Source organism: Hetaerina americana, unplaced genomic scaffold, assembly GCF_022747635.1.
Source record: "Hetaerina americana unplaced genomic scaffold, ioHetAmer1.1.p SCAF_10, whole genome shotgun sequence".
In the NCBI taxonomy this organism is placed as follows: domain Eukaryota; kingdom Metazoa; phylum Arthropoda; class Insecta; order Odonata; family Calopterygidae; genus Hetaerina; species Hetaerina americana.
The window spans coordinates 73,413,485-73,430,776 of record NW_027286070.1 but is presented as its reverse complement, the minus strand read 5'-3'; the positions used below and the strand labels follow the sequence as shown (position 1 = coordinate 73,430,776).

Here is a 17,292-nt window from a genome sequence, read left to right as displayed (position 1 = left end):
CGAATTATAAATAAAAACACTAGGGACAGTTAAGATGCCAAGGCTTTGAAAAAGAGGTCTGCAGTGGGCTCTATAGGGTTTATTGCACATGGACCTAAGCAATACTTAATAATGCTTTAAATACAAACTTAAATTACCACAAAACAAAAGCAGAGCTTGATTCATATCCACAAGTGACTTCTATGCATAAAGAGTAAATCTGAAGAATAAAACGTAAAAGCATTATCAATGGATAGGGGGAACATAAATGGTCTCTATACAATGATGAAAACATTAATCAATTAAATTAATAAATATAGATTTTCACAATCATATTGCATTATATAAATACAGGATTTCATTGATTAATGAAATGTATGTTCAATGGGAGAGTTGATGAAAAGTGACAAGGAGGAAGAACATGTTTATAAATACTGGATACCTTAAAGGTAAAAGAAAAGCATGACTGGATACAAAGTTAACAAAGAGGAAGATGGTTGATAGGAAACTAAGGAATGATTATGGGGCATAAAACAAATTATAATACATGCTGGCAATAGTAAGTCCTCTACATGTCCTGAATTTTAACTTTACTTTTTAGCTTAACCACAACTTTCCCAAGGATAGTTGGGTTTGACACATTATAAAGCTGGGAAACAATTAGACAAAGTTACTCAGCAAACTACAGAGGCCATCACCAAGACAAACCTTGAATACTGTAAATTAGATTTAGTTCAGGAATTTTACTTAAATTTCTCTCCATAAAGTCCAAATTAAGATTATTTGCAGAATGAGCATATTTTTTCTCAAAATCTAAATAATCTAGCATTCATATCCACTTGATTTTCTCCTTATATTCAAACCACTCGTACCGCTGATGAGTCAGTTGATAGAAAAATTATTCACCACAGTAGTAAACCAGTCAATAACTACCTGGACTATCCATGATTTACTTTCTGGATCACTTGGATATTGTCTTTCAGCCGATAGAAATTCAGCAGAATTATTTCTCATTTCAAATTCTTCGATAGGTAAACAGCCAACAGTGTACATATCATCAGACATCTCTGTTTTATGGACTGGTCCATATGCCCATATCTTTACACAACCATCCATACCTACGGATGTAATTAACTGACTTCATCAATTCAGCATAACTTGAGTTTCTTCTTGAGATTAATAAAATGAGTATTCATTCATCCAATATTAACTCCACCAAGAATATGATAGGTCAAAAATTTACAAATGGATCTAAACACATACACAATGCATTACATATACAATGGTCACCACAATATAGTATCATTTAGATATTCACTAATAGAGTAGGAGTTTCTTCAAGTTACATTACAAGTTACATGTGATAATGCAAGCATATCTTACAGTCTTGGGAAGTTTATAAGTCTCATACTCATCTCTTTTGGTCCACTGGAGGTACTTTTCAGATTAATTTGACACAGGTGCATGTCATTTTTCTTTCATATGGAGTTATTATGGATTGCAAAATATTTAGGGATTGAATTATTGTTTCCCCAGATTAATACTATTGTACACATGATCAGTCCCAAAAAATAAGTAGACTAAATCGGGCAAAAACTATATTGCAAATCAAAGTACAACTTACTAAAACTCTTTGAATCAGTACTTTCTTTATGCACGGTAAGGCTAGAACCTTGAATGATTCTTATAAGGGCTGAAGGAGATGATCACGGAGAAATTTCTGCAAAAATTCTAGCAACACTTTTTTGTGCCTTGAAAATTCTTAGATCATGTGCACCCCAGATAGGAGAACCAATAGTAATTTGTGGATAATATTCACCAAAGTGCCTCAAATTCACCATAGTATTTATTACAACTTGATAAATGGTTTGCTTTGAAAAACTGAATTGAAGGCAAAATGTACTCAATTTAGTGGCAAAATGATGAACATGAATCTCCCAGGTTAACAGTGGCATGATAAATAACATTTTGTACGGGTAATATATTTAAAACACTGTCTCTTTGGGTGGCATACTGTACTCATATACTGGATTTTATCATTTTCCCTATGGAATTCCAAAAAATAAAAAAAAAAATTTTTGCAGTGTTTTTGTCTGATATTTTATCACCAGAATTATATATCCATAATTAACTTCACTAGTGCCCGCATCCACTTTCATTCCTAGAAGCCTCTATGAATTCTATGGAATCAAGGGAATTAGTTTCTCCACCTCAACTATTTATGTCCAAACTGACTCTTGAAATAAATACATGATTAAATGAATACAATAAGTGTTTATCTTCACACCTGGAAAGGCTTCAAATTCAATTGAATCATGATACCTCACAAACTAATATGACATAATATTATTTGGGTGAATTTGTTCATCCTCAAAGGTATGCGGGAATCGGTTTCAAAATCTACAAGCTATGAAATCCATACACTTCCTTTGACCAATCTCTTAACTGATATAAATCAATTACTTAAACACATTGATAAACCCAAGTATTGGTTTGATAGGTGGTGGTAGAGTTCACCCAGTGCTAAGTGCTATACTGCATGTGAAATTTTCACATTAGGGTGGGGGGCCAGTTTCTTCCCATGCACCATTTTGGCTTCACAGGAAGATCTGGTTCCCGGAAATTCACACAGCTTGGGTGGAGCTGAGGGTGCCCAAAGAGGTTTGCCTGGGAATCAAACCCGGGCCCTTCGGTCAGTAGTCCAAAGCTCTATCCTTTGACTACCATAAACCAATTAATTAATTTGCTAAATAATAGCTCAGTGTGTAATTAGTTTTGGGGGATTATACTGGTCAAAACACAGTGTAGAATCACAAGGCAACAAAACCAAAAAAATTAAATTATAGATACCCAATTATCAAAAACCAGCAAATAAAAAACCATTTGATAAAATAAAAATGAGTATAATTTTTAAATAATTTCTATTTGATGTGCAAGAATTTTTTTAAAGGATGTAGTATTGATTTATAACCCATTGATAAAAGCCGGTCTGATTCTTCATCATAGATAATCATTGTTATTGGACCATCATGGCAAGTTTTTGGTATCCTTTTTGATATTTCATATTTAATGGTATTTCCATTCCAAAGTAGCATGTTTCCCCATTCAGAGCCAGACAGCACCTGAAATAAAAGAGGGGTCACTTAGAAACAGTAGAAGAAAAAGAGCACACAGTGTTAGTTAAGACGTAAATGCTGATATTTAGTCACACTTTCCTTATTTTCAGATTCAATTAGGGATTTTGGAGTGTCATCAAAGTTGCAGTAGCTAAGTCCATTTGGACATGCTAAATTTACCAATGAAAATGTTAACAAAAATGTGTACACAGGATTACTCAACCAGAATGACCCATGCAGGAAGCTCTGAGTAAAGCATGTTCCACGTAAAGGTACTAGCCTGATCACATATGCATATTGTAAGCATAGATCGATAGAGACATCAAGAGCCTGGTAATAATCTGTGAAACCCACCATGCGATCTAAATGCTTATTGCCTAGAGGAAATACCGCTAACCCTTGCCAAAAGTGAACTCCCACTAGGAACATATAACACTTGGACTATTTATTATTCTCTTGGGAGTGATAAGAATATTTGCTTTGAAGAAAGCATTTGGCCACTGGGCAGAGGGTTTTGGAGACTAGAGTAGGTAAGGATACAAGGTCTGTCCCAAATGTAGCAGGACTGAGTCAATTAAAAAATGTATTGCCAGAATTAATACATTAACTTCATAGTAGCACCCTTGTAAATCTACGCCCCACTGCCAGTGGCTTTTCCACGCCACGTACACCTTCTGGAAGGCAGTGCCCGGAATGATGCCAAGCTCCCTCATCATGGCCTGTTGTAACACTACCACCGAGCCATAGTGGCATCCTTTCAGCATGGATTTGAAGGGGGGAGGGAGAAGAGGAGGAAGTCTGGTGGGGCACTGTCTAACAAATATGGATCCCCACTCACATGGACGAGAAGCTCTTGGTAGGCCTGCGTGAGAGTTTCCTTTTGTTTGTCCCAGAGAAAATACCGAATTTGGGAAAGAATTGCTATAAACAAATCGAGGAAAAAATTAAATATAGAGTATTTCAACCTCTCGTTAGATGCAGAAAATGCAGTACAAATATCAAAATTAAAAAGACTACTGAGACAGGAAACACATAGAGAATGGAACGACGAATGGAACAGAACAGAAAAGGGAAGGAAAACACACCGTATATTTCCGAACATAGATGACCGGATTAAATTAAATATTAAACACACATCAGCAAGCACACAAGTGTTAACCGGACATGGAAACTTTAACTCCTACTTAAACTTCATAGGGAAATGTTTTACCCCTCTTTGTAACTGTGGAAAAGAAGACACAGCAGAACACAGAGTGGAGGATTGTGTTTTCTATGAGACAGAGCGGCAACTCTTATGGAACAATATGGAAGAGAAGCTAACGAGCTTTAGGGAAATGATTACATTCTGCCTACAGAACAACAATAACCTGCTCGGAAAATTTGCAATAAGAAAACCAGCAAATAGTGAACCACAACAAGCAAACTAACTGGGAAATATGTTGTGTGAAATTTTATGTAAAATGTAGCAATGTATTCTATATGTCTATTGAGTGATTTTTTTTTCTTTAATTGTTTATCATTAGTTTAACTCCCAACATATATAAGCACCTGTAGATGTTAAAATTTTAGAAAAACTTTCCTTCTGTCTGATTATTTTTGTCTTTTTGTCTGTTTTGTTATGTATGTTGTTTCCTTATGTATCATTATTGTTTGTAAAAAGGGGAACTAAGATTCAAAGGAATCCCCAACTAACTGTGAAGTAAAATAAAAGTGGACCCAGGAAACCATTGGTCAAATGGGTCCAAAAATTAAATTAAAAATTAGCTCTCCTGGGACCAACTTCATAACAACATCCTTCTCATGCCGATGTTTTCAGTCCAAGTCAATGCATATCACTTTTAGGGATGCCAAGTTCATTAGAAACCATGCAAACACTTAATCTGCGATCCTTGTCCAACCAAGCCTTCACTCTTACAAGATTTTCGTCATTTTTCGAGGCTGAAGGGTATCCTGAATGTTCCATGTCTTCAACACCTTCTCCACACTCCCGAAACAAGTTGTGCTCCTCAAAACACCCAATCTACCCGTGGAGTTATCACCATAAGATGCCTTGAGCATGTCAAGAGTCTCTTACCCAGTTTTGCCCAGTTTCCACTACTATCTAGCCCTTCCTGAGACTCTCCTCCGTCAAATCCAACCAGAAGAACTGCCACCCATCCATCCATCTATACAGGAAAAATAAGTCATGCTACTTTTGGGACAGAACTTGTACATGGCACTCCAAGCTAGGCCCACAATGTGTTATTTTTATAATAGCAGATGAAAACTGGGTAGTTTTGTGCATCTAAGAATATGGAGATGGATTACTGGAATATGTTGGAGAACATAAACTCATGCATTTGAAAGGCAAATAATGGAGAAGGAGAAAGCTTTCATAATGATAAAATAGTCACAGACATTGGGTGGTCATGTCGATGATGCATCAGGGATTGACTTAATATTGCTGAGCATTTTATTTTCCATTTGTGTACCAGTTGAAATTTTTGTCCAAGGATTCCATTAAGTGATTTTGATGTCTTTCTAGTTTCTATATTTATTAGAGGAAAATATAACAATCTTTCAAAGGTGGATGTGACTATGGTTTTGATACGACCATGATGGTTCCATTTAAAATCACAAGATTCAGACCGAAAGCATTTCAGCATCTCCACTGTGATACTCATGAGAGTTAAGGGAATGCAAATCAGAAGCATAGTTTTTTTGGTTTAAGCATTACAACTTTGTGATGTTAACCAAAATTAATCATGGTAGTATGCATAATTATTGGCAATCATTCAAATTAGTCTCGATTTCATTTAGCGGAGGATCCTTTGTCACACAATTATATTATAATGAAAGAGTTGTTACCATTCCATTAGACATGGGGAGGATGGCAATGATTTCAGTAGCTGCAGTCTTATCAAATATGCCGAGTTCTCCCTCCAATTTGAGACCAGTGAATGTTTGTGCAATCTTCCAAAACTTTATGTGGCCATATCCTGTGAGGCAAAATAGAGTGAATGAATATGACTGAGTGCATTTGGACCCACTCACCAATCACTATTAGCTATGCAGTCTTTGCATACACTTACCAGTAGATATTAGAACATTTTCCTTGTGCTGAGAAAAAATACACTTTGTGACCTCTTGGCCATATGATTTGCACTGTAGAATGATTTTCTCCGACATCCACTCCCAAATAGTGATTGTGAAATCTGGACCAGCACCTTGTGAACACAATAGTGTTCCATCGGGACTGCAAGGAAATGACTCATTAGCACCATACTATAAGTGGAAATTTTTAAATTTAATTTTCTACGTAGGCCCTTAAACTTAAAACTTCCTACACAAGAATAATGCAATGACTGGGCGTGCTTTTCCTTAGCCCTGCAAGGAAAACAAATCCTTTTAATTTTAAAGCTAACATATATGTATTGAACAATTATGCAGCACATAAAAAGAATATACCTACTGACATTATCATAATGTTTCAACGTCTGCGTAATCCTTGTAGCACTAGGATTTTTTGGTTAGAGTATAGAATTGAAACAGAAAGAAAGGAATTTTCTTTAAAATATTGAAAAAAACTCTATAAATTAATTGATTAATGAGACACAAAAGAAACCATAAACACAGCAATCAACCCAAAGGTCAGTTTGGTAGGTGATGGTAGAGTTTGCCCAGTACTAAGTCCTATATGGCATGTGAAATTCACGCATTAGGGCAATGAGGGGGGCCAGTTACTTTCCCTGTGCCGGTTTTGGTTTCCCAGGAAGATCTGGCACCCAAAAAATCACATTGATTGGGTGGAGCTGCAGGTGCCCGGAGAAGCTTGCATGGAAACCCGGGCCCTCCGGTTGGTAGTCCAATGCTCTACCCCTGGACTACTGCAACCCATTTTTTTATTGACCATATGGAATGAAATCTAGATCGCATGCAGACCAGAAAATAAGAATAAATAGGTTTTATCAACTATTGAACAAACCACGCAGTAACTAATTAAGAAAAATTGCATTGCGTGTATAGTGCATTGCCAAAATATATCTTTGTGTATTACATGGTTAAACATTTAAGAAAGTTATACATAGTCTCCCCTTTTTGAAACACAGTCCAACTTTTTATTTATTATATTTTCTATTGGGAAGCCCTTAGCCAACTAACCATAGAAGAAACCTTATTTTGAAATTCAAGGGGCTGAAAAAAATTAAATTAAAAATATATGGGTTCAAAATATATATATAAAAAAATACAGGAATGAATGTCTATTCATGCATTTTAATCAACAAACTATGGGCTTTCATCCAAGCCTACAAAATCAATTGAAATACTATTTCCAAAGCAGATGCTGAAATGACATTTTCTTCAGTTGTCTTTTTCTTCAGCTACTCTTGACTGTACTGAAGTGGGTCAAGTGAATCCTGCTTCTTGAGCTGTGACAAGATTCTTTTTCTTTATCACAGAAAGAATGAAACTTCTTTAGTGTCAACTCTAAACGAGTGCTTTTACTAACCTTTCTTTTAGTACTGTCTACAATATATTTGTGCCCCTTGTATTTGCACAAATCAATATTATTGCTTCCTCCTCTGATGATAAATTACATTTACCTCCATCCTAAAGTTTTTCATGAATCATGGATGTGTAGAATTTTATATCGATGGCAGTGAATTCATTAAGAATACGATAATCATCTAATTAAAACCCAGCCAATAATAAGAAAAATTACCAATAAAAGTAAGTAAAAACTATTAGCCACCATTATTATTATTATTTGTTATATTATTCTGTCAGTCAGGCATGTAACATAAAACATTAGTTAATATTACAATTCAACCATATGAGAAGTTCAATAAAAGATGAATAATTTTCCACTGCTGCTATAAGCATGCCAGCCAATATTGATCAGTCATGACTTGAACATTTAAACATATTTCACCAAAAATGGTTAATCAGCTGGAAACCTGCCTAGGTACTGAAAGATTTGCTGGAATGATATGGATTTTGCAGGTGACCTATTATTTGAAAAGGATTTAACTTTGGGGGCATTCAAGAGTCAAAACACAACTATGTACTATGCTCAGAGGACTTTCAATTATGTGCAATTTCTTTTGCTTTAAGGAATATGCTAAACACATTCCTTCTCTGTCTTGGGGACATATGCTTAATCATTCATTGTCAGACTTGAGAGAAGGGTTATAAGGATCAAGCTTTGGACCAAAGTCATCGTAGTGCTCCTCTTTCCCCATATTTCATACACTCAGGAGAGAGCAATAGTGGAACCATAGGAAAAGTATCACTGCCATAAGGCCCCAGGATACCTATGGAAGCATTTTGATGAGTGTCTCAAAGAACTTCAAGGTTTACTTTGAGAAGAGGTGATGGTTACTGCTTGCAAACAGTTTCCATTGCAACTCATCATCTGTGAGTTAAACTCGACCTCTCAGACCTCAAGAGACTACCAATTCTTCCACTCTCCATCTCTCTTAAGAGCTGGGTTTCGAAGGATTCAACCTTGATTTCCCTTTTACCTAACTATATGATCCGTCCAAAATATACGAAGAATAAATCAAGGAAAAAATGATTGCAGATCAAAGTACAAATTAGTAAAATTCTTCCAAATAGTACTCTTGTGCACCAACAGACTGATGCCAGTGTCTCTGCCAGCCGCGGTACGCTTCCTGGAAGGTGTTGATGGGAAACTTGTTTGGGCACCTCATCATGGCTCTTTGACATCATCCAGCATTCCAAAATGGTTGCCTTGCAAGCTCCATTTTATTCTTTGGTGCACTGTTGTGGTGCAGCCTTCAATTGGCAAATATCTCTTTCCTGACATGTTGCACTCTTTTCCATGGCCTTTCAAGGACTTCCACATAAAAACTTACTGCCCACTGTCTGTCCCTGAGGCACAAACTCTTTGTTGATAATTCTTTTTGAATTGGAAAAGACAACAGGAAAAGTACTACTTTTTTTTTGGACAGACCCTGTATTTTGTTGACCGCACAAAAAGTAACAGAGAGAATAAAATGGTTAAACCAGAACTTCAAGTTGTCATGATTGGCACAGAACTGGCACTGAGCTCTCTTCCCTCCCCGAGGGGCTCAGCATTAAGTTTTTCATCCAATGGCCTTATGCACCAAACACATAAACATACATTTGTCATTTTTGGTCTGTTGCTATGATATTGCATCCATCTGTTTCATATCCAATATTATTTCACATTTGATACTCACCTAGCAGAACAAAGTTTGGTTTAAGGGACCGAGTTTTTTGCAAGAAAATAAATATCACAGATGAAATGGCTTTCTAATGAATATACCTAGCTAGGCAATATGCAAACACTTAATAACTTGTAATTTCACGGGGAAAACTTAGAAATGATAATTTTGCTAGTCGTTAGACTGGATAATAGCTTCAAATTTTATTAAAATTTCAAAATTTACTGTATTTAATGTATCCATAAAAAAGGTGGCAAAGTCCTTAGCTTCTGGTTGGGATTACGCTTTGAATGGTACAATATATCAAATTAAAAGGGATCAGTGTAATGAATTCCCCATTAATGATTTAAAAAAGTTAAATACATATTCTCCATTAGAAACACTGGCATTGTTTACAAAACTAGCAGCAGTGATTAATCTCAAAGAATGAAAATGTCACGAAATGGCTGCCCTATTTCAAAAATGATATTTGCCAATGCACATGGTACAAAAGAAACAAAATTCCAGCTAATTTTCTTGGGAAGTAATTTGTCCATATCAGCTCTGTAATGAATAATTATTGCATTACTTTTTACTAATTTTTTCTTTCAATCTTAAATGTAAACACATTATCTGAATGCCAAAACATTTCATATGTTAGCACATACATCTCATTATTTTACTAACTTTATTAATTTCACAGATATTACGTGACTTTGGACCAATTAAAATGTCAGTTGTCCTTGAAACCCAGAAAGCACAGTGTCCACTATTCAACTGGGCAAGAAATTCCCTGAGCTTCCCATCTTGGTCCACATCATCACACAAGTTTATGTTTTAGCAATTATTGTTCATAATATCCTGGTAATAATTATTGACTAGAATGTAAGGAATGACAAGGAATAGTTGATCATTTTTAAAAAAATTTTCTTTAATATTTCTTACTTCTCTATGGTATTAATCAGCAATTTTATTTGAAATAATTTTTCTCCACATTTAAATGTGTCAGTTCTTCAGTTCTTTTGTTTCTTCTCTTATTTTTTATGCATCGATTTATTTTCAATTCTTATTTTTTTTAATTTAGTAAATTTATAGCATTGGCATTATCTATCAGTAGGTTCTCACATGTTTCTCCCACTCCCCTTCAAGTGTGAGTGTTTTCCGGCAGTGGATTTTTTTTTCAAGGATTAAAAGTCTTATTCCTTAAGATTTTCCCACAATTATGCATATATTTTTACTAATGCACATTCATTGTATTTTGACTGTCATTACCTAATTCTTTTTTATATTATTTAGCCCTAAAATTTAACATATTAGAATGCATTTGATGATTATTATATCTTAACCCACCGACTGCCACACTCTCAATCTCTCCTGAATAAGGCTTAATAACTATTATAATTATCTCATTTGTATAAAGAATGCATTACATGTCCAACCTGTGCTGGAAGTATATGTGAATACATGAAAGATAATCAATAAGTACAACATTATGGCCATAAATTCACTTGCAATTGCTAAGTATTGACAGTGGACCCTCCCTTAGAGGAACATGGATTATGTGAAATATGACACCAATATTCTTAAAACAATAGTAACATACTGTCTCCCTAAAATTGAAAGCCTAAAAAAGGAAACTAACTATGGACAGCAAGGACAGCATCATTTCAATCACATTGAAAATTTATCATTCTCAATGAACAATAGGTCACCTTAAATAACTCACTAGCCTAATAAAGTCACAACTAAATGAATAGATGGCAGATGAATAAAATCAAGAAATTTGCTACAAAATTCACGAATATTCATTCAGGTACCACATTAAAAATGAACAATATAAAACTGATAGAATACAAAACAATAATATTTAGACAACAACAAAGGTCTATCCTTCTATTTTCATGAATCTATTTCCATGAGCATAGAACATGATCCACTCACTACCTCAATCTGTGCAATCTCATTGCAATTTCCCTTGATGGGGAGTCAAGCAGTAAGAGGGCCGTGATGTGAGAAGATCAGAAATGTGTGGAAGCAAACTAGTAGCATCTCAAAATGACAAATGGGAATATTTCCTGCTTGAAATGTGTTTGCCACAGATTTTTCCAAAACGCTTGCTTAATTTCATGTGTTTTGCAGAAGATTGTAATTCCTAGAGTCTTCTGACTTTCCCAGGTTTTTCAAGTTTGTGGACACCATGATAGAACTCCATAAACATACTTTTGGGGTCCAAAATTTCCATGCTCCTTCTATGAAACCAGTGCTAGCAAGATCAGGCATTTTTTATGAAGAAAAAAATGGTGATTTCAACAAATGAGACTTGGTTTTTTTTAAATTTTGTCCACTACATTTTTTTTTCAACTATCAAACATGATAAATGTATATATAAAATCCAATTCACTCATTCAAAACACACCTAAATGTTAAGTAGGTGTAAGCTCTCTTGGTACCCTTTTGAAGAATAGCCACGGCATTTAATGATGGCCACTCGTATACAATGATCGGGGGAGCAGTTCCATTCTCACCCACAGCAAAATGCCCAGACACTGGGTTTGCCTTAAATGAAACATAGATAATAGTATTGATCAGTGAATTGGTTTTCAGAACAATGATTATAAAACCCAATTTCTGTACTCACGCACACAAAGCCTATTCCTCCACCCACAGCACTCTTTTTGAATAAAAGTTCTTTTGTTTCAATGTCAAGGAAGGTCAATATATTCCCTGCTATGAAGATTATAGTTGAGCCTCCAACAATACATAGATTAAACTTCTTTTTGCAATTGTACCCATAAGAGTGTCTGCATTCAATTAAGAAAGCATATCATGAGATAATAAGAATACCATTTCAAATATCAGTGAAAACTAAATGAATTTCTTAGGTATACATATTTGTATAAAACTATATACTTTTCGAGAAAATTAACATACATAAATGGTAGCATCGATTTAAAGCCAAATCAGGACATTAATATATGGGCTAATGATTTCACTTTACTAATTATCAACCATTTTCTTTTAATTTGTAACTGAATATTTAATGTGTTCTTGAAGTCAGTGGGATAATGGTTAAATAGCTATATGAATCAATGCAACAATTTCAGAGTGTAAAAATCATTTGCGGCGAATAATTTTTACACTCTGACATTGTTGCATTGAAATGCACATTAGCGGACGACTCCGTTAAAAGTTACTGTTGCGGCATCTCCTGCAGTTTCTTTGGAACTATCTGAATATTAGCATTTGTAAAACGGTTCAGAAGTTTAAAAATAGCATTTTTTTTATATGGGAGCATTCTTTCGAGTTTTAGTTAAGCCATTACAGAGGTTCAGAAATTTGTATCCGGAATCAAAAATACATTTAAAAATAATAACTGAGCAAATGTGTCACATAACAAGAAAGACGGCCGTCAATTTCAACAGAAGCCTGACAAATTGGATATAGCAGAATTGATATAGTAAATTGTATATATTGGTAAATTGTAAATTGTGTAATTGTGTACATAACTGGATATAGTAAAATGTGTGGTGCTGCCTATCACTGATATGATTTAAATATTTGATACATGCTTCTTATCATTCCAGAAGAAGAAAGCAGGATGAGAATTGTGGCGGACAGATAGTCTGCATCTGATTTTCTGATAATATAGTGACACTGGTTCATAACAATCAGGTACATCAAAGAATTATTACAATACTGACGGAGGGAAAGTAAGAGTATGGGATGGAAATAGATGCTGGTTAAACATGAGTGATTTTACAAAAGGGATTGCATGAAAATCATGTCCAATGGAGGGGAAAATGGAGCCGTAGAAAAGGCACCAAACAGATCTATAATGCCAATGGAAAATTGGAAGAGTTGTGAAGAAATTAAAACAAGAATGGCCAAGGGAAACTAAGATATAAATAAAAATAAAAGCTCATTGTGCTACATACAATAAAAAATAAAGAGTTGAGGCAGTGACTGGCCAAATGATATGCGCAGAGCATTCTAATGCATAGCTGAGAAACGTGGGCCTTGGGAAGGAGAGAGAAGCACAGTTTTGATGCCTTCAAGATGTGAGAGGATGGAGAGTGGGCGGACAAATAATGAACTCACGAGGTGCTAAAAAGGTAGGGTCCAGGGTACATTACTGAAACCTACCCAGAAGAGAAAATAAAACTGGATCAGTCATATCTTTGAGAGAAAGAAGCCATGGCTGAGGGCAGTAGAAGGTATACAGAAGAGGAAACTGAAAATACTAATTTAAATGTAATACTTAAAATAATGAACATATTATCATTAGTCTACTAGGTTAAAGAAGGTTTTTTATGTACTATGGAACTTGTACTACACTCTACTTTACTCATAAGCCCCAAACTAATGAGAAACCAAACATCATCACACCCCATATTGATATTACAATAACTCACTTTTTAGCTCTGTATACTATCTATCTCCCTCAATTTAATCCAGAATGATTATTTTTCCCCTACCTCTACCTCGATTTTCCAGCACTCTCCCCTTTAGGATTGTCCTCAGCATCCCATTGCCTCTCAGTATCTCCTGCACCCACTTATCTTACCTTCTTCAAATTTCTCCACACACGCCGCAACTCTCTAAGAGACCTAGAACTTCATCCTTTGCTTTCCTTCCTCTCCATTTTGCTTTCCCCACTTTTCCCACACCCACACCTCAAAAGCACTTGTCATCTCGCCTTAATGACTAACTAACTGCAGCATAGAACTATGCTCAAAATTAGAGTTTTCACTAGTCTTTTCTTTGAGTCTTTAATTTAGGTATCAGAAATTGATTCCCGCCTCTTGGAAAAAGCTTTTTTATCTCATACAATGCTTCTATTTAGAAAAAATTTATGTACTTAGGTACTAATTGCCCAACTAAAACATTGATCTACCCCATCTAGTCTACGTCCCCTAAATTTAATAATTACCATAGCATTCTTATTTTTTAAGAATCTCCTTACCTTAATTATTTAATGAATAATTTTCATTCTACATTTATATCCCTGAATACTTGTTCCTGAAGCATTTTTTTGTCGGTTTTGAAAAATAGGTTGTTGAAGATAAGGTGATAGGTGTAAATTGGAGGCTTTTGAGAGGTGGGCTTGGAGGAGGAGGGAAATAAAATGGACAAACTGGAAATCAAATGAACAAGTACTAAGCATTGTGGGAGAAGAGAGAGTGTTACTCAGAGAAATCTATAGAAGATGTAGAGCATTTTGATTGCCCGTGGAATACTGAAGATTGTGAGTGTAGAGGATGTTAGGCAAGTGAGGTAGGGGTAGGAAAAGAACAGGATAGGGCTAGGGAGAGATGTGGATGTTAGACAGAATAAAGATATCATAGAACGAATGTGAAATTGAAGGACAGTTTATGGTGACGTAGGGTGCAAGGCTTTGACTTGTTAGGCATGGCTAAGAAGTGCAGGAGTGTACGGTCTGTGTCCATCCAAAAACCCACCAAGAAAAGTCAAACTAACCAAAGATAATCTATTATACTGATTCAGCCATGTGCTAAGTAATGATTGTAAGCCTTTGGCTGACTGACAAACAAGTGCTTCACCTAATTTCATTCCATTCTTCAGCAATTCTCATGCCTCTCTTACCTGCACATATATTGAAAAGAACAAGTACTAATGGACATCCTTGCAGTACTCCCCTGCCCATCACTTTGTATTCCAACTCCCAATTATCTATCTGCACTTGTGCAGTCTGAAACATGTACAGGTTCCGGATAATTCATCTATCTCTCCAGTCTACTTCTGCCTGCTTCAAAATTTTCATCAATTGTGCCTAGTTTACTCCATCAAATTCTATCAAAAAATTTGTGAAGCATCTAAACATATTCTGGTTGTACTCTTTATGTATTTTTGATCTAGTTTTCTCCTACTAGGATTATTAGTATACCATAATGCATACTCATCCAATTTCTAAACCCAAATTGGTCTTCATCAAGGTACTCCTTACGTCTCTTTCCATACTATTGTTGACGATTCTAAGTACTATATTTGTCATGCCTGAAACCAAGCCTATAGTCCTCACATGCCACTTTTATCCTTTCTTAGGATTGAACCAATACTGAGGTTGGTTGGTACTAATTGCCACAGCTATGGTCGAGAGTAAAAGCCAAAGAATCGGCTGAAGTACTATGATATGGAAGGCAACAGAAAACAACCACATCAATAATCTTAGAAGATGCAGCCATGCATTCAAATATGATATCATGGTAATGCTTTCAGTAAAATATTCCGGAAGTAAAATAGTCCCTAAAATCATATCTCTGGTTGGGGACTACTGGGAGGAGAACATCAGCCATGGTGGAAAAATGTTAGGTTCTTGGGAAAGTTGGAAAATGCTGAAATGGAGATGGATAGCCTGGAGATAGACATCCTGGGAGCGAGCAAGTTTAAGTTGGCAGGGGCTGACTACATTAGGAATCACAGGTACAGGGTGATATAGCTTCAGGAGAAACCCAGAACACTGCAAGAGTGGGCATCATACTCTAGAATAAATGGACAAGAAGAGTTAAATTGTCCTGGTAATAAAATGAGAAGATTCTGATTAAAAAGAAAGAAGGAGAACCTAAGGACACAATGGTAAAGCAGGTGTAGTACATACCAATCTCCAGCTATCAAGAAGAGGAAATGGAATATATGAACAACTGAAATAGGATTAAAGAAAGCAAAAGAGAAGGAGAACCTAGTCATGGCAGAAAACTAGAACACTGTGGTCAGACAAGGCCAAGAGTTTAACAGCATGGGATATTTTGGAGAGGGAAAACCAAGCCCCATGAGAGAAAGACTGATAGACTTCTGCAATGAGAAAATACATGGTAGTGGCAAACATCCTATTTCAACAACATCAGAGAAGAAGATTCCAGGAGACAGGGCAGATACCAATTCGACTACATCCTAGTCAGAGCAAGATACAAGAACCAAGTTAAGCAATGTAAGAGCTAACTTGGTGCAGAGATAAATGGTGATCACAAGTGGTGGTCATGGAGAGTTGACTGTGATACAAGATGACAAAAGTGAAACAGGAACTCAAATGGAACACAAAGGTACTGGAGGAAAAGCAATCAAAAGAAGAGTTCACCCCAATTATCGGCAGAAAAATAGAAGGAATAAATGAGACTATCTTAGACAGACGATGGGAAAATATGGGGAATATAAAGAACCGAAATAGCAAATCTGATTGGCTGAGTAAGGATTGTATGCTAAGAGAACACCTGATGCCTTGCCTACTCCTATGCTGAACATGCACATGTCCTGTGGGTTGAGCTTCAATATTGCTGGAATTCATTTTCATGTTTGGTTACATAATATTTTCTTGGGATAAATCAGTGAGGGCATTGCACATTGACTTCCCCAATAGTGTTTTTAATGTGACACCATCGCTAAAAAAGGCCACCCCACTGCTGACATTATCCACTGAAACACATGCCTTTTCCATGACCTCACTGAGGAACAGCTGCTGCAGAGCCTTCCTTTTGTCAGGCTCCTACTCTTTGACCTATCCAGCATGGGCGAGCTTCCTAGGAACAATTATAATTGCTCCCATCAGAACAACTGTTTGTGAAATGGGAACACACATGCCCTTCCACCACATTAAGGTTGTAGACCATGGTGGGATTGGGTAAGAGAATATCAAAGAACAGACTTGGAACAGTCGCAGATGGAAACAAAAGTGATGCACAGGACCTTCAACTTCGCAGAACACCTCGTGGTGACATACTGATAAAATTCAATTTGCAGCATCATCTTCTGTTTCTGGATGGTCAAACAGATCCACCTTTGGTTTTTAGCGAACCACACACAAAGGATTCAGCATTTCCAACAAAGTTGAATCGAGCGGAGTTGAATAGTTGAAGTGGAGCGATATACTTAGTGGTGGCACCCTGAGTTCAAATTTTCCCAGGTCAAATGACTGCCTTTGTGCATACCTCTGAATCATTAAAAAAAATCCTTACTTTGCTAAATATTTAAACATATATCGTGTGCAGGTCAAGATCTAGTGTAAAGTGATAGTA

At 36.0% G+C, this 17,292-nt stretch overlaps 1 protein-coding gene across 1 annotated transcript in view; it reads right to left on the bottom strand.

Moving 5' to 3' along the window:
* The window catches only part of LOC139700368 (cilia- and flagella-associated protein 44), a 53,990-nt gene that overhangs the window by 35,293 nt on the left and 1,405 nt on the right, over window positions 1-17,292 (bottom strand). Inside the window, exons 2-7 of the mRNA XM_071599008.1 lie at window positions 11,904-12,066; window positions 11,682-11,821; window positions 6,167-6,330; window positions 5,943-6,073; window positions 2,951-3,101; window positions 913-1,097 (exon numbers count right to left, since the gene is read on the bottom strand). Of these exons, the coding sequence (XP_071455109.1) occupies window positions 913-1,097; window positions 2,951-3,101; window positions 5,943-6,073; window positions 6,167-6,330; window positions 11,682-11,821; window positions 11,904-12,066 (934 nt within the window). The remainder of the gene's footprint in view (window positions 1-912; window positions 1,098-2,950; window positions 3,102-5,942; window positions 6,074-6,166; window positions 6,331-11,681; window positions 11,822-11,903; window positions 12,067-17,292) is intronic.